The sequence below is a fragment of the Podarcis gaigeae genome, assembly GCF_964106915.1.
Source record: "Podarcis gaigeae genome assembly, chromosome: 10".
NCBI classification, from domain to species: Eukaryota; Metazoa; Chordata; class Lepidosauria; order Squamata; family Lacertidae; genus Podarcis; species Podarcis gaigeae.
In genome coordinates, this window is record NC_139686.1 from 45,556,480 (window position 1) to 45,581,643 (window position 25,164).

General features: G+C 41.8%; 1 protein-coding gene across 2 annotated transcripts in view; it reads right to left on the bottom strand.

Moving 5' to 3' along the window:
- Nucleotides 1–241: 241 nt before the first annotated feature.
- Nucleotides 242–25,164, bottom strand: part of HMGA2 (high mobility group AT-hook 2) — a 133,930-nt gene continuing 109,007 nt past the window's right edge. For both annotated transcript variants that reach the window (XM_083699522.1, XM_083699523.1), the window contains 2 exons: nucleotides 20,431–20,463; nucleotides 242–3,599 (listed from right to left, as the gene is read on the bottom strand). In XM_083699522.1, coding sequence (XP_083555648.1) covers nucleotides 3,589–3,599; nucleotides 20,431–20,463 — 44 coding nt within the window. In that variant the 3' untranslated portion in view covers nucleotides 242–3,588. The remainder of the gene's footprint in view (nucleotides 3,600–20,430; nucleotides 20,464–25,164) is intronic.

The following is a 25,164-nucleotide window of genomic DNA, read 5'->3' on the forward strand; positions in this document are numbered from 1 at the left end:
TGAAGATGTAAATAAATATATAGAAGTGTGTTTATACTTTTTAAAGCTCACCACAGTATGGCTATATCTCCTAGGAATATTTTGATACGAATCTTTCATGTATCACCCATGTTGCTTGAACAAAGATAACTGGCATGCATTCTTTTCTCTCTTTTTTTACAAACTTGGTTCACGGGGACCAAACTTTATTGCTTATTTCATGGATCTGGGACAAAACGCTAGGAATCAAACAACATGGGGATTACAGCGGCTATTATGTTTATTGTGCTGAACAGACGGTGATAATCCATTAAAAGAACATGTTCAACAAGCAAGCAATTCAAAGTACAGTCGTAGTCAGAAACTCTATATGAATAACAAAGCGAAGAGTTAGGAGACAGGCAAGGAAAACAGGAAAAAGTAAACTGTAGTTATACATCTTGATACTTTTCTTCTGCAAGCACATCCCTCTTGCAGAAACGGCAGAAAGGTTAATGTCCAGTCTTATTTAGCTGTGACCAATGACAGCAAAGAACAGTCCTATAAAATTTATCTCCCACAAAAATAAACTATATATATATAAATTTTTATGATGATCTTTCTGTTTCAGTGGTCACAAGCAGTTTTTTTTTTCAGTCTGAAAAATGAGGTATAGAAGACCCTGAGAGGTAGTAATGTATTTTGATTGTTCTACAATATTACAGAAAATATAAGATTTAATTTCATCAGAGCTGTAAAGTCCCTTGGAGTTTGATATCTGACCCACATATACTGATAACATTTGTTTCGTCTCATGCTGTTACACCAATCCAGATGCCCCAGAACAGGGAATATACCACACTGCCAAGGGCTACCTAATTCCCTTCAACGAGTCTCTCAAATGCATTTCTCCATGGGGATTTCCCGTTTTTGTGTTCAGAACACTCTCTAAAACTGAAGAGAAATTCTCCCCTCCAGAATGGAATACAGGTGCACCTTGGACACTTACAAGAGTTTAGGCGTGTGGCCTGTGTGCATCTGAAAACTCCATGACAGAGGTAATATAGCATGTTATCAAGTCCTGCCCCAGTGTCCCTATTAATTAGGTAATTTCTTCAAACAGTAACCCACTGTGCCTCATGGGGTGCTGCTCCAGAGCACCTTGCAATCTTTTTGGAAAAGGTGAAGGGCTTTTCAGGGGGCTAAAATGCCTCCATGCACAGTCACTGTGCTTTTGATCCTGGCAACAGCCTGAATAGACATGACTAGGGCCCATGAGGCTGCTTGGTAACGCAAGGATGCCAATTCCACCCCTACCCTGCCGCTAATTCCATTCTTGGTGACCCACAGCAAAAAGTACTCTTGTTCCTTAGTGAGGCGCTTGTGTCTTAATGTTCTCTATCGTGAGGCAGCCAGGAAGTAGTTTTCCTTAGTTGCATTTGGCTAAGTACTTGAGTCATACTGAAGAAAGCCTTCCTGAGAAACTACCCCTGGCCCAAATAGTAAAACCGTGTTAACAAGCAGATATATCGGCTGTGTGAGAGATGTAGAAAGGGATAAGGAGAAAGAGAAAGAAGTATTAAACAAACTCTACATAAGAAGCATTTAAAATAAATCTGGTTGACACATATTTTTTTTAAAAAAATCACATTTGTGAAAAATACATGGAAAATACTTGAAAAGTATTCGCATACAATCTACTAGTTTTTTAAAACACACGCACATATTCGTGATTGCATTATGCAAAAAGCTGAGCTTGTTGCCTCCCACCTACAAAGATTCAAGTTTCTTTGAAGGGTTGTTTTTAATAGGAAAGTAATTAATGCATTCATTTCCCACAAAGTTCATTTACAAAAAAATAGTTTTGATCAGGGATTTGTTGCAGTCCTAAATGTTTCAATCTTCCCAAAAACTAATGCTGAAAGAAACAACAAGTTCATTCCATTTATAGTCTGGAGGTAGGTCTTTGTCAATCAACTAGTCCATTTCCTTAAAAAAAATTATTTGAGGTACAAACTTGGACAGTAATATTTAAACATTGCGGTTAATTATTATTTTTTTCCTGTCATGTAGTGTTATCGAAGAAAATTATCCTTACAAACCTTATGAGCAATTCGGTACAAAAATATATTCAAGTTAATGGTACATTACATAGAAATTTAGCAGAGTAAAGGCATAAAAAGGGGGGAAATTACATGGTTATGCTGAAAAACACTAAAAGTATTGTCTCCTTGGCTGAAATTAGGTGACAAAAGTAGAAATAAGGGGGAAATGCAGAAATTAATGTTTACCTACCCAATAATAATAATCTGCATTGCATGATTATAGCAGCAAATGTTTATATGACTGTTGAGTTAATGGTACGTATCAGAGGTAGTATTGAAAAGTGGGGTAATATTGCATTTGTGGCTAAAAAGTGCTGCTTTGAGTGAAAAAGGTGGAGACATGAAACTGGGTTAAAGCTGCCCAGCAAACCATCCTATGTCAAGGTATATTGCTGAAAAGTAATAACAAGCTCACTTGAGGTACACGGTGTTGGCTCTTGCATTGAGATGTGTGATTTAAGAACAGAGATCCATTTGTTTAGAGACAATAGAACAGGACTGACAGTAGTGAGTTAAGTCAAATGAAGAATTTGACTCTTTGCCCTCGGTTCCAGTTTATGACCATGATTCAGAACAATTCTGAGGTATTGTTTTAAATTCAAATTTTAGCTGTTAAATGTCTGCTGTGAGAGAGGGTCTGCTATCAACCGTCTGTAAGAAACAGAGGCTTTCCAGAAAGCATAGTCTACCTGAAGAGACGTCAATGTGTTCCCACAGAGGTGTGCTGTTGAGTTCTGTTTAGTACTACTACTGCAGATATATGTGTATTAGTGAATATACAATGTATCTTTGTCGGGGGTTTTTCCCTTTCGCAAAGTAAAAGTACCTTTTTTCTTGTGGCTTTCTTTCCTGAATATCAGCTGAATTAAGTGAAAAAATATCAGCCATCAATGTATCTTGAAATACCAGTAATGTTAAAAAAAAAAAAATATCAATCAAGCACAAATCTAGAACAAGGCTATAAAAAGAGTAGTATCTAATCCTTATCTTTGGTGTTCTAAACAGGGAAATTACTAAGCTAGGGGAGTGGGTTGTCAGAGGTGTTGTAAGGACTGGTGTCAGACACCAAGGCCTTCTTATTTGAATGCCCATTATAATTAATATTTTACAAAAGTCTTATTTATATGCAGTGCAGTGAATGACTTAAAACCCGGTTCAGAGATTTACTGACCCATTCACCCTTTCTTAGCAGCTCAAACAAACTATTAGTAGGTTAAAGCAAAATAAAAGAGAAAACAGTAATTAAATGTTGCATCATTAATCTGTGTCCCCCTGTGTTACAGCAGTTTCACTAAAACCGGGGCAGTGAAGGGATTACAACAAAGGTGATTAATAAGTCCTTTTTAAGGTTATGTGATTCCCCCCCCCCCGTCCCCCCTCAGGCCAAAGTGGAAAGGTTGTGGCAACAGAAGCAAGTGGTCACGGCAGTGTCTTCTCCCTTCAAAAGACCCAACTGCTGATGAGGTAGAAATTGCAATGTGTGGTCTTCTAATCATCTTCTGCAGATTCTTGTGAGGATGTCTCTTCAGTCTGTTCCTGAAATGTGCAACCAAAATGGCGAATTAGTGATGCTTCTAGGTTCAAAACTAGTCAACAGAGTCCATTTACATGATGGCATTCTCAGCAGGAGACCCATTGGTGGAATTCAATTCCAAACAAGGTGCAAATGGCTTAATCTCTGCAGGTCTTCAAACAGGCATCAAATATCTACCAATTCCAAGTTTCATTCCCTTCTAGAATATATATCATGGGTAGGCAAACTAAGGCCCAGGGGCCGGATGCAACCCAATCGCCTTCTCAGTCCGGCCCGCAGACGGTCCGGGAATCAGCATGTTTTTACATGAGTAGAATGTGTCCTTTTATTTAAAATGCATCTCTGGGTTTTTTGTGGGGCATAGGAATTTGTTCATCCCCCGCCCCCCAAAAATATAGTCCGGCCCCCCACAAGGTCTGAGGGACAGTGGACTGCCCCCCTGCTGAAAAAGTTTGCTGACCCCTGATATATATCATGGTTCTGTTGTCTGAATTGATGCTGAATGGGATTCAATTATTTGACCTGATTTTAATATTATATTGGGTTGAGTGCTGTTCTTATTGTTCTTTCATTGCTGTGGTGTACTACAGATGTCCTTACAGTTATTTGTGCTAGTATTTTAGATGTTTGGATGGTGTACATTGTATTTTTATATGTTGGAAGCCACCTTGTGATGGTTTGGGGCTAAAAAGAACCCTAAAAGTACCTTTCAGTGAATAAATATACACTGTTTATAAAACAACAGCCACATTCCATGAGAAACTACTGGTATACCCTGTAGCGATTTTTTTTTTTAATGTGGCAAATACTACAAGTAATACTGCAACTGTGGGAATCACACCAAAGTGTGACAGGAAGATGGCAAGAAATGCAAACTATTCCAGCTTTCAGATGGGGGAGAAGGCAAGAGCTTCTTCTAAAGGCTGTGAATCTACTGTGAATGGTTCTTTTGTTATCGGTCCTGTCTCCAGGACTTTTCAGTGCACAACCATACTTTATAGTTGCTTATCTCATTTATCCACCCAGCCAACAATCCTGAGAAGCAGGTTAGGCTTCGAAATGGAAACCTGAGCAAGGCCACCCAACACGCTTTACAGCTGAGTGCGGAATTGAACTTTGGCCTCCCACATCCTAACCTATCACAACTATACACTATACCACAATAGTCCCACTCAGCCATTATTGAGATTTTGTTAAACCAAGTGCCACTACGGCACTCCATCTGAAGCCTAAAATGAGTGTTAAAGACAACATTGTTTTGAAAGTCAATGTCTAAAATCTGCGTTAACCACACAAAACAAAAACCCGACACAGCTTCATTTTGCTTTCTTTCTTTCTCTCTCTTTCTCTCTCTCTCTCTTAGCAGCCGGAGTCCTCCCCTTCCCTTTGGTCTTAAAATATGTAGGGGCCATCTCCTGACCTTGCTCTGTACTTCGCCATCCTTTTTACACTCCTTATTCAATTAATGTGCAGCAGTACCTTTCAGGATATGGGTGGTAAACTGGAGACAATAAACATTGCTGATAAAAGGGGGCCTGTGAGCGAGAAGTTGATTTTTATCAAATGCTGCACATCATCTTGTGAGACAGCATGTGAAAAAGATCTAGGGCGAATAGGTAAACATTTACCCGTACAGCAAACTGAGACCTTTTAAGAATGACCAGCTTATAACAGTCTTCATACTTTAATAGATTTGATTTTCCACATGGCTTCATTTTGTCTGGGTGGCTAACTGACACAATTTATAACTCTCTTCCTTTCCCAGGCCACTGCCGCACACCATTCAGCAAAGCATGCCTTACAGCTTGTCTGCATTATGTGACCAAACTTCCATTCATTAGTGTTTGAAACACTTCAGCTGTGAAGGGGATCCTAAATGCTACCATGTGTGACACTACTGCACAAGAGCAGCATGCAGGGGGAAAGAAACAACGCGAGGCTTTAACCATAGGCCACTGCTTACTGCAATCCCTTTTTCCCCCTCCCTCTCTCACAAAAGGTTTCAAACATCCAACCCCAAAAAAGGCTTGAAAAAGCTGTAAATCCAGGGAATAAACACAAGTACAAATGAATGGATGACAGCTTAAAAAATATAACCATAGCAGCATCAAGCCATGAGATTTCACACTGGTTTTGTTTAGTCTGCTCTGGGTTATGTGGGAAATGGGGAAAGCATGAAGCAAAATAAAAAATAAAAAAATAAAATAAAAAGCCCCCCCCCCCGCTAAAACTGTGGGCCTCAAATATTTAAGCCAGTAGGTTTATACCTCTTGACTAGGAAACAGGCCATGACCCTGAGATAGTCTCTGGAGAACGAAGCACAAAGAAAGATGTAGCGTGATCAAAGCCACGGGCAGACGAAAGAGAGAGAAGCCAAGTGTCGGCTAACCCCTGACCTTATCTTTTCAATTACAGTGGAACCTTGGGTTGCGAACGTGATCCGTGCGGGAGACATGTTCGCAACCCACAGCACCACGTCTGTGCGATTCAGCGCAACCCGAAAACACGTAACCTGAAGTGTCTGTAACCCGAGGTACCACTGTAATATTTAAATCACAAAAAAGGCAGTAACATATCACACAAATTCAGTTCCATTCATCACAATAACTCATTTCCAGCCATCGTCCTATTCCTCCTCTGCCAACCATACGTAAGCTGCTACTGAGGTAAATTTTACACAGCCCCCTGCTAGTAACTGTTTACTGTCGAAACTCCTTTCCCAGCCTGTGCAGAATGGTGGAGATACATTACAAATATTGTCATGTTTTCTCTCTCTTGCATCAACCCTGTTTTATAGTTCAGGCTGAAAGACAGTGACTTGTCCAAAATGGTGAGACAGAGTGTGCTCCTTGCCTGGCCTTGCCCATAATCCCACCTAACACTACTCATATCTTAAAGCAAGTTACTATGGTGCATCCCTTGCAGTCTTCACAAAGGAAGTTGCCAGGCAGCTCTATTGTATGATTCCGCCCTGCTTTAGCAGCTGAGGTGTTTGCGGTGGTTTCTGGCATCATAAGTAAAAACTGGCATCCTTTGTTTGCCAAATGACAGAGGGAAGTCACCCAGGTATGGCTCATTTGCTATTAAACACCTCCAAATAAAGGAAACAGACATTTATCTGCCATTCTAAGGAGGCTTGAGGGGTGCCAGTTGTGGTTGTTGCTGGGCCTACCTGCTTACTGCACCTTGTGTGCAGTACATAAAATGCTGCAATGGATGGCAGGAATCTGCTGTGCCAGTTCTGGGAGTAAGATCACAGTGTTTTCTGTGGTCTATCCTAGTTTGAGCACTGGGAATTTCAGGCTTCATCCTCTGATTTGTTGTGACAGTGCTAAAAGTCACTGGGTGGGCCATTAAAAGACTCGGTGACTCCATTCATCTAATCAGTGTTTTTTTGTGATGATACTCACTGGTACAGAGTACCATCGCCATCCTTTTTTTACTGTTCATGGCAGCCATTTTGTCCCTACACCCATGACACTTGTAACAAGATAATATGAGCAGTGTTAGAAACTGAGATATGAAAGCTAGGAGCTAAAAGGGCACCTTAAACCTAGGTTGAGAGTCCCATGGACTGCAAGAAGATCAAACCTATCCATTCTGAAGGAAATCAGCCCTGAGTGCTCACTGGAAGGACAGATTCTGAAGCTGAGGCTCCAATACTTTGGCCACCTCATGAGAAGAGAAGACTCCCTGGAACAGCCCCTGATGTTGGGAAAGATTGAGGGCACAAGGAGAAGGGGACGACAGAGGACGAGATGGTTGGACAGTGTTCTCGAAGCTACCAGCATGAGTCTGACCAAACTGCGGGAGGCAGTGGAAGACAGGAGTGCCTGGCGTGCTCTGGTCCATGGGGTCACGAAGAGTTGGACATGACTAAACGACTAAACAACAACAGCAAACCTAGGTTATGGATGCAACAACTAGGCACACTTTTTTATAACAAGAATACATAGCTGAAGATGAACGAACTGCGGCTAAAAAATGTTCGTTTTTCACATGGTCTAGTCCTTTCCCTGCCCACCCCCCCTTCTCCGGTCTTCAGAGAATAGCTGATAGTGGGGAAAGCAGAAAAGGTTCCTCCTCTCCTTTCACTCTGAAGTTTTAATCTGAAATCTTAGGCTCGGTACTGTGCCCAGAGCTCAGAAACTGCTCACACTAATGAAGTTCCCCGTTGCAAAATGCACCTAGAACAATGGGAGTTTCGAACACTGGATATGAGTACTGGCACCTCATTGATGGTGCTGCATCTAAGCAAGAGACCTCTGTGTTGCACAAGCATGAAAAGATATGTGAAACGTGGGAAACACCAATAATTCACAGCTCATTGAGATCATAACTGTAGCTACTTTTCCACAAAGATCCCAGAAACTGTTTTGCTGTAAATCATGACCCTAGATCACATTTTATTTGATACTACAGAATGTGTATAATTTCAAATCCAGCATGGGCAATCCATGTGTGGAAACTGGCATCTGCAGATAACTCTTCTGCCCTGGGTCCTACGTACTCCAAGAGCTGCTGTGTATCTGGGAATAATTTATCTGTATTCCTCAGCAAAGCAGTGTGATTGTAGGTGGGCATGAAAATATTTACACGGTGCCTCTTCAAACAGGAGACATGATCCATTTACTTCAGTGACAAGCATTTGCTTACTGAAACATCAATAGCAACATAAAAGGCAAATAAATTTCATACCGATACCTCTGAATCCCAGGGTTTTCTGACTATAAAAAGATTTGCTTAGAAAACATTCTCAGTGGCTTCAGTGGTTTCATCCACTGAAATGGACCTGTCATCATGGCCAGATTATAGTGATGCTGTTGAAGCAATTGCACCTGAGCCCATGCCAGATGTATCCAAAATTAATGGACTTTAGTTAGTCATGGCCATTAATTTCAATGTTTTACTTTGTGCAGAACTAGTATTGGATACAATCCCCAGACTGAGCTTTCATTACAAACAAACCAAACCAAACCTTAGTCCTCCTAGAAGGAAAGCTGTTAAGCAAAATGAGCAGGCAATGTTTCAGTGATTCTGTGGATGAGCTATCCAGGCTGCACCCAGATTTCCATGATTTTAACCAATGATTGAAGTCAGAGCTGTGACTGACAAGTGAGTTGCTTGGACACGAGGATATAGGAATCCCTGGGTTCCTAAGAGCTGCTGTTTCCCCCTCCCCTTTCATGCACTTTTATTTCCTGTTTCTCTCCATTTTTCTAGCCGTTAGAATCTCTGTAGTTTCCCCCTCTTGTTTCTTGGACAGCAAAGTCCAATTTGTTTACATATAGGTTAATCTGAGATCAGATGCTACTACATAATATGTATATCTACCCAGAAGCACATATTTTATGTTTAAAATATGTAAGTGGGTACAGTCTTACAGCCTTGGATTTCTTTTAAGAGGCAGAAAGATTCATTGTCAGGGACTCAGCGTCAATGCAAATCAAGCAGAACTTACTTAAATATAGTTGGTCCACTATGTTTAAAAGTTATTTTATAAATGAGTTGTATAAAATACAACAATATTGGTAAGACAAATTCTTATTAATAAAATAAAAATTATTCTACAATATTTAAAATGTAAGGGAATTTATTCTACAACATCCTGTTAGTTATTTCAATAGTTTTGCTGTTGGGAGCAGGTATTTTTTTGAGGCAGGGGAATGGTGATTGACTCTATGTTTTTCCATGCCCTTTTACATGTAAACAGATTTTTTTTTATCAGGTTAGTCTCCCATCACAAGTGGCTATAGACCTAAGATAACTCATCTTTGGAATACATTCCCTGTGCAAACTATCTGGGAGCTAGCTGTACTAACTGAGGGGGTGCACAGAAAAAATGTGGTTCAGGAACTAAAATTTTATGCCTGTGGCACAAGAACAAAGTCCCTTTTTGCAGCTACTTTATACCTCCTCCAGTATCTTCACAGGTGGGATATGCTGGGAATAGGTGACTGGCCTAAAGCAGGAAGTGAGCAGAAACATTTCTAGGTAGAAATGTGCCAGAGACCCTTAAGAGACACTGCCTGTTGCCAGATGGACCAGAGGCCTAACTTGGTATGAAGCAAATTCTTCTGTTCCTATAAACAGGAAATATGTCTTCCTGGGTGTAGGGAACTAGGAATGGGCAGTACTAGAAAGGGAAAGAGAAAGAGCAACAAAATTTTAGCTACAGTCCAATCCTGTGCACATTAGGAAGTCCAATTGAATTTAGTGGCTTACATCCATGTAAATGTACACATGAATTAGAACTTTGTTTATATCATACTCTTGTCTGGCAGGGAAAGGAGAAGCTGCCATTGAGCCCATTCCCTATTAGTCACAGAATCATAGAGCGGGAAAGCTGGAACAGGACCCCCAATGTAGGAAGTGCAGGTGAAGAATCCTGCTTGACCTCTACTTAAAAAACTCCAGTGGAAGAGGGTCTGCCAGCTTCCGAGGTTGCCTGTTCCATTCTTGAATGGCTGTTACCATCCTTCCTGATGGTATATCCTTTCTTGCAATATACTTTCCTGCAATTTGAATCTGTTCCTTCAAGCTGCAGAAAGCAAGCTTGCTACACCTTCCACATGGCAGCCCTTCAGATATTTATAGATGGGTGTCATCCATTTGGTCTTTAGCTGCTGCAACCTTCTTTCAAGGAAGCTGTTGGTTGGATAACAAATGGCATATTTGCATTGATATCTGTGATGGATGAGGGCCAGGCACAAATGAGAAGATCAGGGCACAGTGGTGGCAGCTGATGCTTCTCCTTTTCCCTCCCAGAAGGGTGCATGAGAGCAAAGGTAAACAAGGAAGGTTACAATCCTATGTACAATTAAACAAAAGAAAGAATGTTGAACTTCCAAGTACAGCGGTACCTCAGTTTATGAACGGTCCTATATACGAACTACAGTGGTACCTTGGGTTACATACGCTTCAGGTTACATATGCTTCAGGTTACACACTCCGCTAACCCAGAAATAGTACCTCAGGTTAAGAACTTTGCTTCAGGATGAGAACAGAAATCGTGCTCCAGCGGCGTGGCGGCAGCAGGAGGCCCCATTAGCTAAAGTGGTACTTCAGGTTAAGAACAGTTTCAGGTTAAGAACGGACCTCCGGAACGAATTAAGTACTTAACCCGAGGTACGACTGTATTCATTTTATGAACTCTGCAAAACTGGAAGTAGTGTTCCGGTTTGCAAACTTTACCTTGGTCTATGAACGAAATCCGAAAGGTGGAAGGGCACCAGCGGCGGGAGGCCTCATTAGGGAAAGTGTGCCTCGGTTTACGAATGGATTTGGTTCAACAAACGGACTTCAGGAACGGATTAAGTTTGTAAACCAAGGTACCACTGTACACATGGCTACGATCAACTCTGCTGCATTGCGTATGCGAGAGAGCAAAGAGACATGTCTACCAGCCAAAACACTAGCTGTAGGCCTCTCGTCAAATGTGAAAACAGCAGCTTTGAAGTTACACGAAAGAGATTGAAAGTCGAAAGCCAAGAGCTGTGCACACCTCATTAAGACCTAGCTATGTGGGAAGGCCAAGCTGCTGCTTCCTGGTCAAGCGTGCTTACCCTTTGGAAAGGGGGCTTCAGGAAGGTAAGATAAAAGAGCTTTTCAAAGTGGAAGTGCATAGTGACATTTTTATGAGTGCCAGTCAAGGAAGGTTCCAAGCACTGAACAGCTCACAGCCATATACATCACAGCCCACTTCACAAAGAAAAATGAAGTCCCAGCTATACAAGGGGTTTAACAAGCACATTCTTCAGTGGGTGCAATGTCTGAATTGGATACAGAGAGCGTGCACAAATTTTCCTGGTTTTCCCTTGACCTCCCCTTTGATTACATGAACGAAGAGTTCAGCAAGTATGACTATAAATTCCTAGAGGAATGCTCAGAAATTATTTTATCAGAGAAATAGGACTGGGGCTGTGATATAGCTCAAAAGGGTTCAAATAAGACACACCTGATGGCAACGTCTGAGACGGCACATATCCTACAGAAAGCCTCGCTAAGCAGGGTGCACTATATGTCACTACATGGTTTAAGTGGGCTTCAGTCAGTGTTTGCCTGATTATTTTCTTTGTCTACTGCTTGACTTTGCCGGAATTATTATTGTGGATTTTTGCTTTCATGATGTGACTTAATTGCACATTATTTTGATGGAAAGACAGGGATTTATTGTATCATAAAAACAATCTAGTTTCCTTGTAAGATTAAATAACAACTTGTCTAAAACACAGAAAATGTCTCTGGCCTGATGTTTGTAGAGGGCACAGTTGTGGCCCTACGCTAAGAGTCAGTTGAACTGTATTCCGCCTTTATAATGAGAAATGGAAGCGGTAGGTTCTAAGGGATATAGATTGAAAATGGCTCCACACATTGACCTGAAACTTAGTGTAGGAGAGGAAGTTGTGAGGAGAGCTCATGCCAAATTTAGTGTAGAAAGAAGAAGCTATGGCTTTCTTTGAATAAATATTTGATGAGAGACTCTGGCATATTCTAAATTTCAGATGGAAATTATAGATAATGACGGAAAAACGTTATCCAAAATGTATAAGTTGTTGTTAGAATGGAATTTAAAGGATGAAGAAGTTAAGTCGGTAATGATTCACTGGGCCAGAGATGTGGGTCATAACATACAATTTGAGGACTGGGAAAAACTATGGAAGGTAGGTTTAAAATTTACTGCATGTATGACGTTAAAAGAAAATGTTATGAAAATGTTTTATAGATGGTATATGACACCCGTAAAATTAGCAAAAATGTGTAAGACATGTAATAAGTGTTGGAAGTGTAAAGATAAAGAAGGTACTTTTTATCATATGTGGTGGGAATGTAAGAAAGTGAAAGACTTCTGGGAAAAAATATATAATGAATTGAAGAAGATTTTAAAATATACATTTATAAAGAAACCAGAAGTCTTTCTGTTAGGGATATTAGGAAACGAGATAAAAAGAAAAGATTGTAAATTCTTTCAATATGCAATAACAGCAGCAAGAGTGTTACTGGCCCAGAAATGGAAACAACAGGAAATACCGACTGTGGAAGAATGGAGAATGAAGCTGTTGGACTATGCGGAGCTAGACAAACTGACAGGAAAGATCAGATACTTAAGAGACCAAAAGTTCATCGAGGACTGGGGGAAATTTGTGGAATATCTGGAACATATAAGTGAGGGACAGATAACGCTAATGGGGTTTAAAGAAGCACTGTGAAAGATTAAGAAATATTGTCTAAAGCAGTGTTTCCCAACCGGTGTTCCGCGGCACACTAGTGTGCCGCGAGACGTTGCCTGGTGTGCCGTGGGAGGGAGGCGGGCGAGTCGGGCGGCCTTTCCCGGGGTGCGCAGGCCGAGTGGCAGCTGGCGAGGGGCGGGCAGGAAGCAGCTGGGCAGCGGAGCTCCTCCCGGGCCGGACGGGGAGGGGCTGCGGGCACTCGACCCGGCTCCCCGTCTGTGCCTCCAGGTGAGGCGGGTGGCCGGAGGGCTCGGCTGCCCTGACCGACCCAGTCGCCCGTTCCCGCTTGGCCCTTCCCGGACGAGCGCCTCGCGCGCCGCTCGCGGAAAGACTTCCTCGGGAGTAAGCCCCACCCGCCGCCGCCGGAGTTGCTGCCGGGAGGAGGCAGCTTTCCCCTCGGCGGGGCGGGGCGCGCTTGGCGACGAGGAGGCGGCCCCCCGCTTCTCTTTGGGCGCGCTGCTCTTCGCTCCGGGACCAGAGGAGTGAGGTGCGCGGCGGCGGCGGGCGAGGTTGCGCCGGGTGGAGGCCGGGCGACCCGGGGCTGCTCCGAAGAGGCGGCTCTGCCGGGCGAGGTAACTCTTGCGCGTCGAGGAAAAAGGCTCACGGCGTAATGTATGTCTCTTACTCAGCATATTTGGGAGCGGAGCCTGGCGCTTCTCAAGCCACGCTAGCTAATTGATGAGCAGCCACATTAAAATAAATCCCCGGCGCGTCTTTTCGGGCGCCCTCCGCTCTCCATTTTCACTCCCTCGTTGGATTCCCCTCTCCCAGCGCAGAACCAGAAAAGTTGACATTTCTTCCCTCTCACCCTCGCCTTTTGTGGAAACCTCCCTTAGCGGGGTTGCTGTCTGAACAGACAATTGTTCCGATTTCATTTTGAACAGCAACTTTAAAATTAATGTGCCTTTTCCAAAATCTTTGGCTCCGAGGCGGTTAGTTCATTTTGGCATGCGGAGTGACCTGCTTATTTATTGGTGGCCGTGAGGGTGAGGATAAATGGGGAAACCTTCCTTCCCCCCATTCCAGCTTTCCCCTGGCAGCGCCCACTTCTTGCACTGAGAATTTGCCCTTGTTTTGGAAACTCTTTGCAGTAGCCGCGCTTGGGCAACAACATTTTCTAATGGTGGTGTGCCTCGAAATTTTTTTCATGAAACAAGTGTGCCTCTGCCCAAAAAAGGTTGGGAAACACTGGTCTAAAGGGAATAAAAAGAAAGATATAAATAATGTCAATATAAAATTAAGAAATGCGTAATTTAAATAACAACTATGGATGATTTACGGAAAAGCTGGAGGAAGTCCTGAAAAGGAATAAGTTGTGAAAACTGATGTGAAACTAATATTTTTTTTGGATGTAAATTAATAAAAATTCATTTTTTAAAAAAAGAGAGACTCTGGCATATTGACAGGTATTGTGAGTTTTTCTGCCTTAGGCTTTGTTGGGGTGATTTTTCTGGAAAGATTCCTCTTGTGTGTTTGGGGGAACAGGTTGTTTGTCTTAGGTCAGGGGTAATGTTTAGTATGTGCTTTTTCACATGCATTGCTTAAAATATTTGTGTTGTTGTTGTTAAAATTGCTAAAATTTTCAATTGTTAAAATTGTTAAAATTTTCAAGCAATGTAAGTAAAAATTTGCTTATCCAGTTATTGCTAGGCAACAGTTTCTGGCTAATCATGGCTACTGATTATAGACCTTGGCCCTCCAGATGTTTTGAGACTACAATTCCCATCATCCCTGATCACTGGTCCTGCTAGCTAGGGATCATGGGAGTTGTAGGCCAAAAACATCTGGAGGGCCAAGGTTGAGGAAGCCTGGTATAGACACTTGCTGCTGTTAGGCAAGATTCCCTTAGACCAGACTCTTCCTTGAAGAATTTAAGTAGGACAGGAAATTAGCTATGAAAGGAGAAAGGGAAAGAAATTGTAGGAGATGAGTAAAAAGAGTTAATAAGTATGTGTGAGTTTGTTGTATCTCTGAAGTCCACAACAGTTGGGTTACTGACAGGCGGCTTTAGAGCCTTTAGAAAAAGGGGAGGAGATTTAGGGGACAACTGTATGGCTATGTGTGCTTTATCTTGCAATATCACCATTATAAAAACCTTTGTTTTTGAAACCCCCTTTCACATAATTGGTCAAATGACAGATTTACACGCATATTGTTTTTATGCTTCAGGAGTGATAAAAATAAAGTATGTCCTGTTTGCTTTTTTTAAAAAAAATTCACTTTGATAATCTTCATGATGCGTCCCTAAAAATAACTATTTCCTTTGTATTATTTTACAATATAATCACCCATATAACACTCTGGCCAAGGATACAGCTGTTGCAAACTGCTTGCAAATTAGGAAACTGGCTTGTTTTTCCTCTATTGCTTATTTAGCAATTTAAGCAAAAAAGTACAACAGATTTTACTAGAAATACCAATTTTGTGTTGTTGTTAAATTTATATATCCTTTAATCCTCAAACAAGCCTATCAAACGGCAGTAGCTGAAAGGGCACAATAAACATTCTTTCTTTAAACATAGCATACCTAACTTTTCTGCAAGATATGTTTAAACTTAACTGGTGGCTTGCATGTAGATCTGGTAACCTTTTCTAAAACAAGTTCACTGCAGGAGTTCTCTTTGTAGTTATAAATCATTTCCCAGTTATCATGTGGACATACACATATCTTATGATTTAAGAGTCCGTATTAATACTGAGAGAATATCATTTCACAGTGTAACCTGCTCTTGCATTCTCCAGCTGCAAAATGGAAAATCCTCTGGGTTCTTTAACTGTCTGAAGATACCGTTGAATTTTACATAGTGTCTTCATGGCTCTAAGCTAGAAAGCATCTGTCCCTAAAGTAAGATTTAGTGAATGGATTTGCCCTGCAGTGTGTTTGAAAGCTGAAAGATGATGACATTTATAGAACTGTAGTAAAAAGGTGGAGGGGGGCACTACCTTAGACTCTTCTGTATTTTGCACAATATTCTAAAGAAAACTGGTGGTATTATTCAAGATGAAAATAGAGATAGGAGCTTGATTTTCTTAAAACAACAACAAAATAACTAAATGGAACATCTTTGAAAACACACAGATCTAGAAGTTCAAACCAGTATACAACAAAATGTTCCATACACAAAAGCGTATCTTTCAACTTCTGACAAGATAAGATGCATGATCATTAATAAATAAAAATAATACAACTGGAAACTGCAACAGTGTGTTACTGTGTGTGCATTGGGAAGGCAGAGTGGGAGCAACACAGAGCTCACAAAGTGATCTTTGGTATCAGAACTGGAATGCTAAAAGCAGGTAACCTCTTGTTCCAGAGGGCACGAAACACTACAACTGGATTTTTGTGTGCTGCATTGTAGGGGAGAGTTACAGAGTGGTCTGTATTGGAGTTGTGTTTAGAATAAGGTTATCAGACGTCCCCGTTTCCCAGGGACGGTCCCCAGATTTACAAATCAGTCCCCTGACCAAATCCACGGAATTTGACTGAAGTTGAAAAGTGTCCCCGGATTCATTGAAACAAATAGTTTAGAAGTCTGGTGTTGTAAGCAAAAATTATTCCAAACCACCACTGGTATAAACTGGGTAGGGTGTGTGTGTGTGATTCTGTGGTTTGCCTCAGGTGCCAAAATGTCTTGGTCTAGCCCTGCTCTGAACACTCCTCAAGTGCTTTTGCCTGACTGGAATGTATCCCAGAACTGTGACGATCCCTCGTGTTTATAGTGTGCACACAAACAGAAACCTAGGATTTTTGCATGGCTTGAATGTAGCCTATTATTGTATATACAAAGGTGCAATACATCTGCCCACTCTTTGCCTTTGGTTCCACCCAGCAATGACATGCAGCCCCCTGAGAGCTCCTCACAAGGGAACATGGCTCTGGGACTGAAAAATGTTTCTCACGTCTGGCCTAGAGTAACCAAGGCTGCTGGTCCAAACTACAACTAAACACTTTGGTACTCCAAGGCTTGGGCTTAATATTTCCAAATCCCATTGGGGGGAGATTTCTACCTTAATCTAGAAAGCTGTCTGGAAAAACCATCTGCAAGGCTATTTTGAAGGAAACAGATGGAAAAGGAAGTGATTCCTCTGAATGTAGTATAAGATTTACATTATCCTCCATGAACTTCCATGTAGTCCCTATGTTTATATTTTATCATTATTTCCTTAGACAGCTCAGATTAGGAAGCCTGCATGAGCTCATGTTCTTGTTAATTTTGAGCCTGAACTATTTGCTTTTATAGATGATTTCGGTCATGTAAAATAAAAGGGAGTAGTAAGGAATAGAGGCACGAGACTGAACTGTGGCAGGACTCTCATCCTTCTTAGGCTGAACAGCCTTCTCAGGCATATTCCAGCTTCCCAAATAAAAGGGCTGCTAGTTTTTCTGAGGCTCAAAGTACATATTGAGAAAGACAGATAATAGATATCCCAAGCTTCCCCCTTCAAGCTGATCACCTTTGCGGAATTCTTGTCCAATTTCCTATGCATTTCCAAAATATATTTATAAAATACAAGTTTGGGTGTCCACCTTTCAGTTTAATCTCTCCCATAAAAGGAGAGAAAATGAAACTGGAAGAACATGTTGGAAATGTTAGAAGAAGGCTGATGGTGGCAGGAACATGGCTTTCTCCCTTCTCTCTGCTTCCTTGCCTTGAGATTTAATACTTTCACCTGGGAACAGGTTAAGACCGCAGCCCTATACTTCTTTACTTGGGACTAAGTCCCATTGGACCTCATGGGACTCACTTCTAAGGAAGCAAGGATAGGTTTCAGGCCAATTTAAGGTTAGACCCTGAGACCTGGTAACCCTGTCCAAGGCCAAATCAATATTTCTACGCTAGTCGCTATACTGATTGTGTTCAATGCTCAAATGAGCAAAGATATTTTTAACCCGCTAACTAGAACTGCTAGAGGGGAATTGCTGGTCAGCGCATTCGTAACAAAACCACTCTATCATTGCTGGAAAATGATCCCAAACCATAAATTAGGTTATCTCCATTATTTCCAAAGTAATATGGTTTTCTTTTTTTAAAAAAAATAAAAAATCACCAGCTTGGTTTTAGGAGATGTGACAAGTTGAAGCCGGTGAGCTATTGCAAAGAATGTTTTGTTTGGGAGTGTGGGTGGAAAGAAACACTGGCAATCAGCAGACCACCAGGATCCCAGTTAAAGATGCTGGAACCCACCCAGACCCTACTGATAGCTTGAACTGGAGGAGGAGCTGGCTCATATAGAAGTAATCTATAAAGCTGCCCAGCAAACACAGTGCGAGACAGATTCTTAGATTCCTAAAGGAGCCTCCCCTTCCAGGTGCTACAGAAGTCTTTTCCTGTGGTTTGAAGGTGTTGGCAGGACCCAGTGAGCAGGTGACCAGCAGGATACATCACCCTCTTTATACATTATAAAGCTTGCAGATCCCCTGGACTTCGGGACTCCAAGCAACTCACCATCCCTGAATCAAGCAATGGCTGTTGATATTTCCAGTTTTCTTGTCTATCATCTGTACTGTAGTACCTCAGGTTAAGTACTTAATTCGTTCCGAAGGTCCGTACTTAACCTGAAACTGTTCTTAACCTGAAGCACCACTTTAGCTAATGGGGCCTCCTGCTGCCACCGGAGCACGATTTCTGTTCTCATCCTGAAGCAAAGTTCTTAACCTGAAGTACTATTTCTGGGTTAGCGGAGTCTGTAACCTGAAGTGTATGTAACCTGAAGCGTATGTAACCTGAGGTACCAGTGTAATTCCTTCTAATCCTGCTAAGCACCTGTACTGCTGTACTGGAGACCAGCCTCTGCAAAGTGCTTCCCCTCCTACCCACTTAACATCTCCCTTGGCACCCTTCCAAGGAGTCTCCCCCACCCCTTCTGACTTTGGTTTCTCCTTCCCCAGCTGTGGCCTGACTCCCTCTCAGATTCCCTGGCAGTGTTCCTTTGTCTCAAAGAGTAGGGGAGAGATGAGACTTCTACTTCCCCAGCTGAGGCAGCAGGGCCCTGGGAGCAGTGGCGTAGCGTGGGTTGTCAGCACCCAGGGCAAGGCAAGTAATTTGCGCCCCCTAACCCGTGGATTTGTGCCCCCTAACCTTAACCCCCAGATGTTGCGCCCGGTGCGGCCTGCCCCCCTGCCCCCCCACGCTACGCCACTGCCTGGGAGCCAAAAGCATCTGCTCCCCCCAGCCTCTTCTCTCTGGTCTCAGCCCCCAGCCAAATTTCTCTTCTCCATCTTCACCTGTCCCAGCTGGTCACTCCACTCCTGAGCCAGTCATGCCTCGGGACTCAAGAAAACACTGCCATTTTTTAGTAACACCTGAAGAGAGCTTCCCCATCCTTTCATGGATCCTGAAATCGCTTCTGATCCTCAGTGTCTCCTCTATTATACTCACTAAGGATGTTATGCTCATATTATATAAAAGTCTACCGTAGTTTTCAATGTTAAGCAGCGTGTAATAACTACCATGTTCCGGCTCTGTGTTTGGAGTCTGTAAAATGGTTTAGAGCTCCCATTTCATCCATAAATATTCATTGAAAAGGTGAGAAAACAACCCTTTTAAAGAAGACAGTGTGACAAAGTGGGGTTAATGGCTGTTTAATCGGCCAATTCTGCATTGCTAGAAGGCATTGTCTGTGGGTCTACCTTTGAAAATGGTCTAGAAAGTTCGGTCAGGCCAAAATAGCCTGGCCAGATTGTCAACTGGGACTGGCTAAAAGGATCATATTATGCCAGTGCTCTGTAATCTAAAATGATAGGTAGTCTCTTTCTAGGCCCTAAGCATCTTCCCATATATACCTACCCACATCTTAAGGTCATCTTCTGAGGCCCTTCTCCAATTGCCCCTGATGAAGGTGGTGGCTACTAGAGAGAGGGACTTTTCAGCAGTTTGCCTCTTTAAGTAATTTTGTAGTCTTTCAGTTTTAAAATTTTGTTGTTGTTTATCAGGGGCCAGCAAACTTTTTTAGCAGGGTTCTAGTCTACTATCCCTCAGACCTCATGGGGAGATGGCGGACTTTTTTTTTTAATGAACGAATTCCTATGCCCCACAAATAACCCAGAGATGCATTTTTAATAAAAGCACATGTTCTACTCATGTAAAAACACCAGGCAGGCCCCACAAATAACACGGAGATTCATTTTAAATAAAAGGACACATTCCACTCATGTAAAAACTGTGAAAACACGCTGATTCCCGGACTGTCCGCGGGCCGGATTTAGAAGGTGATTGGGCCGAATCCGGCCCCTGGGCCTTAGTTTGCCTACCCCTTTAGATCATTAAACTGCTGTTGGGTTTATTCCATGGCTGTTATAATTTGCTTTAGCTTCATTCTTTTATAATTATTATTGTGTTTTGTAGTTTTTAACTTCTGTTTTGTCACCATTTGGTTATAAAGAAATGTTAGGGGGAAAAAAGTTTAGCATGCACCTGATGAAATAAGATTCTTGTTTGCGATGTTGTCCTTGTTTAATCGGCATAAAATCATCTCGTTTATGTACCCTCAAGTATTTCTGTTCATTACATGTCGACGTCAGATTAGCATTACAGATGTATGGAGTTATCACACACACACACACACACACACACACACACACACACACACACACACTACTTACCCGAGCTGGCTTCTTCTGGGTCACCTGTTGTGGCTGCAAAGAAAGAGTAAAGAAAGATATTATTTAGATGGCTTATGACAAAGGAAAGTCTCCTCTTTCTCATACAGTTGTACCTTGGATCCTGAACGTCCTGGAACTCAGACATTTTGGCTCCCGAACGCAGCAAACCCGGAAGTGATTGTTCTGGTTTGCAAATGTTCTTTTGGAACCTGAACGTCTGACGGGGCTTCCGTGGCTTCTGATTGGCTGCAGGAGCTTCCTGCAGCCAATCAGAAGCTGTGATTTGGTTTTTGAACATTTTGGAAGTCAAACGGACTTCCGGAATGGATTCCATTCGACTTCCAAGGTATGACTGTACTGTGTAACAAAGCTGTACTGTGTAACAAAGCCTTCCTCAATGTGGAGCCCATCAGGCTGTGCTGGGTGATGCTCATGGGAACAGTAGTCCAAAACATCTGGAGAATACCAGGTAGGTGAAGGCCAATGTAACATACAGCGGAAAAATCTCAGTTTTCAGTATTATGTGTGATATGATGTGTATCCTTTTTGATTAGAATGATATGCTTATAAATTTCCAGTCTGGGCATTGGGAACAGGTTAACTTTTATAGTAATATACAGCTGGGAAAGACAAGAGATTGTTTGCATATTTTCTACAATTATTCTAATTTAGCTGCACATACTTTGTATAACATTCCCATGGCATACATGAAAATAATGTAAAACTACAGTTGAGGGATATTTGCAGAATTCTATTAGTCTTCATGGAATTCCAGTAAATATAGGTGATGAGATAAGAGTACTGCAAGATTGTACAAAGTCCATCCCCCATAACTGGTTTTGAGACCATCCAGATTTGTGTACATCATTTTTGTTCAAAGTATCTCTGTATTGTAGAGTTGGAAGGGACCACAAGGGTCATCTAGTCCAACCCCCTGCAGTGCAGGAATCTTTTGTCCAACGTGGGGCTCAAACCCACAACGCTGAAACTGAATCTCATGCTCTACCAATTGAGCTATCCCAGCTGCCAACTGACATTTTGCTGCATTTGTCTGTGTATCTGCAACTTAGGTAGGGAGAAAGTTTTTTGTTTTTCTAATACATTCATGGAGATTTTTCTTCTCACTGTACCAAGCAGAGGACTAAAATATAATGGTGGTTTGAATAAGAAGAGTCTGGTTTCAGTCCTTTTGGAGCATGCAGATTCCTTAAAACAATGAACTCACAGCTTACTTTATTAAGGATATATCATGCAAGGAGTCAAACCTCTGCAGACAAAAAGTCTGTATCCTTTAAAGTAGAACACAATGGTCCCTGGGAGACCAATGTAGGGCCAGGTTTGCAAAATCACCTATGGCTCAACTTTCTAGACATGTTACCAATTTATTTATTTTTAAATCATTTTTATTAAGTTTCCATTTTATATAAATATAACACACTCCAGTTTTTGAATTATATTCCACTCTCATGAGCACTCGACTCCCCTCCCTCCCGGCCCATGATTACCTTAAATTATATCTTTTTTAATTGCATTTCAATTTTCCCTCTTTACTCTCTATTCAATTCCAATAATCACTAAATTATATTAATTGTAAATCCATGCTTTCTATAAACTATCAAGCTTTAAATCAGTCCTGTCAGTGCTGTTAAATGTTTACAATTATCCCTCAAATACTCTATAAACTTATTCCAGTCTTTTTGAAACGTTTGATCCTGCTGGTTTTGGATTTCCCCAGTCAATTTCGCCAACTCAGCATATTCCACCATCTTTGTCTGCCAGTCCGGGATCGTTGGTACGTTATCATAACATTTTAGCTCCCCGTTGTTGAGTTCCCCATCACACTTGAGTTCAAATGAATATGTGGTCAGCCTGGAGTGTTCCCCAGCGCTGTTGAAAATCCAGCCTGTTTCTTAAAGCATAAAGCACAACTTGTGACTTTTCAAAGCCAAATGCAGCCCACATGCTATGTATGGCACCCCCGTAAACCTTTGGTTTTGTTGCCTGTGGCCACAAAAACATGTTTGTAGAACATCCGGCAGGTAGGCTGCATTTAGCTTGGTGGGTCACTAGTTGTACACATATATCCTGGGTTTAAAAGCTAGTCTGCCACCCACCTGTCTTGACCATTAACATCTATCCTTACGTCTCCTTTCATTCTTCAATGCTAAATTCCTTAAAATATGAAATGCCTGCTGAAGACCACCTGAAAATCACACCCTTTGCAGATCTGTGTGATCTGGCTGTGCCTACTCAGCTGTGAGGTAAAGAAGTTCAGAAAGGCACTTTCTTTTTAATTACTTCACAGCTTCACAGAATAAATCCTGCCCATTTTGACAGAATGCTGCCCCCACTTCTGATCTGGCAGGCCAACTCCTTCTCCTCTTTCAATTCCCTCCTCAAGCTCACATTTCCCCCAGCAAATTATTTCCTGCAGCATACGCCTCACCTGTTCCACACCGTCTGTTACCAGTTAAATGGACTCATCCTTTCTTATTTATAAGGTAAAAAGGGAAAGGGAAAGGACCCTTGGACGGTTAAGTCCAGTCAAAGGCGACTACGGGGTTGCTGCGCTCATCTTGCTTCAGGCTGAGGGAGATGGCGTTTGTCCACAGACAGCTTTCTGGGTCATGTGGCCAGCATGACTAAACCACTTCTGGTGCAATGGAACACTGTGACCGAAACCAGACGCATGGAAATGCCCTTTACCTTCCCACCACAGTGGTATTTATTTATCTACTTGCACTGGCGTGCTTTCAAACTGCTAGGTTGGCATGAGCTGGGACAGAGCAACAGGAACTCACCCCGGCGTCGGGATTCAAATTGCCCACCTTCTGATCAGCAAGCCCAAGAGGCTCAATGGTTTAGACCACAGTGCGACCCACGTCCCATTAGTTTATAAGAAACCCTACTGAAGGACCATAGTTCAGTGGTAGAGCATCTGCATACTGAAGGTCCCAGGTTAGATCTCCAGCATTTCCAGGTAGGTCTAGGAGAAACCCTGGAGAGCCACCATTAGTCCGTGTGAGCACTGTTGAGCTAGATGGACCAATGATCTGACTCAAAGGTAGCTGCCTATGTTCTTCTGTATTCTGTCCATTAGTAAACCTGCTGGTATTAAGTGTACTGTCACAGGGCAGGAAAGCTGTGCTACTGGACCACTGGGATAATTATTTAGAACAGGTGTTGGGAACCTTTGACCTGCCAGATATTACCAAACTACAACTTCCATCAGCCCTGGCAAGCATGAGCTATCATCCAGGTTGATGGGAGCTGTAGTTCATTGAGCAACATCTGGAGGTCCAAAGGTCTTCCACACCTGATTTAAAATGTTATTTTGGCCAACATGGATAGCAGAATGCTCCAATACTTAGGGGCAAGGCAGAACAGAGTTGACTGGGTTGAGAAAAGAAAGACTCCAGCAAAACATCATACTTTCTGTACCTGGTATTAGTGATGGCTGGGAATCTGTGTGTGGCTTTTATTTATCTCATTTGGTACCCGTCCTGGATCTGAATTAATTTTACAAATGTGTTGCTGTTGTTTTAATCTTTTTAATATTTATGGTAGTTTTTTAATGTTCTTACTTACTGACTTTTTATATACATATCTATTTTATATATGTCATTGTATTGTAAATTAAAATTGAAATGCCTCATGGGAAGTTTTCACAAAATTAATAAACCATACAATACAACTGAAAATCAGTATATTTCATGCAGGTGTGCCACTTACACCTGAATGAAGCTTGTGGACCAGTTTGGGAACCCCTGCCCCTAGAGACTGATTTAGTCTAGCAAGTTTATTTTCCTTGTATTTGGTAAACAAAGCTAACAATTTCGGAACTGGCAATTCCGCCCAATATTTATTTGCAGGTGGCAGCCAGTCATTGTACCTAATCAAATTATGAAATGGAAAATATTCTGTAGGAACTTTCCTGCCCTATATTACTGGTAGCTGCCTGGGAACCACATGTATATTGTCTTGATTTCCATGAAAGACTAAAGGCGGGACAGTAATGTGAGAAAATTAAAAATAGAAGCAAGGTTCATAAGGGTCGTAGCCAATGTTAATCCTACTCAGAGTAGAACCACTGAAATTAATGAATGTGACTATCCCAAGTCCAACGATTTCAATGGGCCTACTCTGAGTAGGGCTTAGTTGGATGCAACTCAATAAGCTGCACATATTCCTGCTTTCTAGGCAGTTATGTGCAGGGAATATCCACATAGTGGCTTTCCAGGATCACAGTGCCTGCGGGTAGTGCAAGTTGGATTTTTTTTTTAAAAAACCCACCTCTCTGTGGGGTCCATAATATTTGAATAGGCCCTCAGTAGAAACTTTGGGAAATGCTGAATTAGAACATGGCAATAAACACATGGAACAAGCATCCACTGCCATCATGGAAGGAGACACTCCAGAACTGAAGAATAAATTCCAGCCCTGCCAAAGGAGAATTCTTAAACAGAGCACTCATTCATTCACAGCCATTCTCCAATTCGCCTTAGCAATTACTGCAGGATCAAAGCCACACAACACCAACTAAATGATACAACATTATATACCATGGGTTAGATCTCCCATTGTTATATATCAACAATTATTAATTTTCTTCAGTTGAATAATGTCTTCCCTGTTTTAAGCCTTAAATGGCTTCATTTTGAGTCACACAGTTTTTCCATGTGAAAGCTAGGAAACACATAAGTAATCTAGAGATTGTATTTTTTCCCCCTCCTG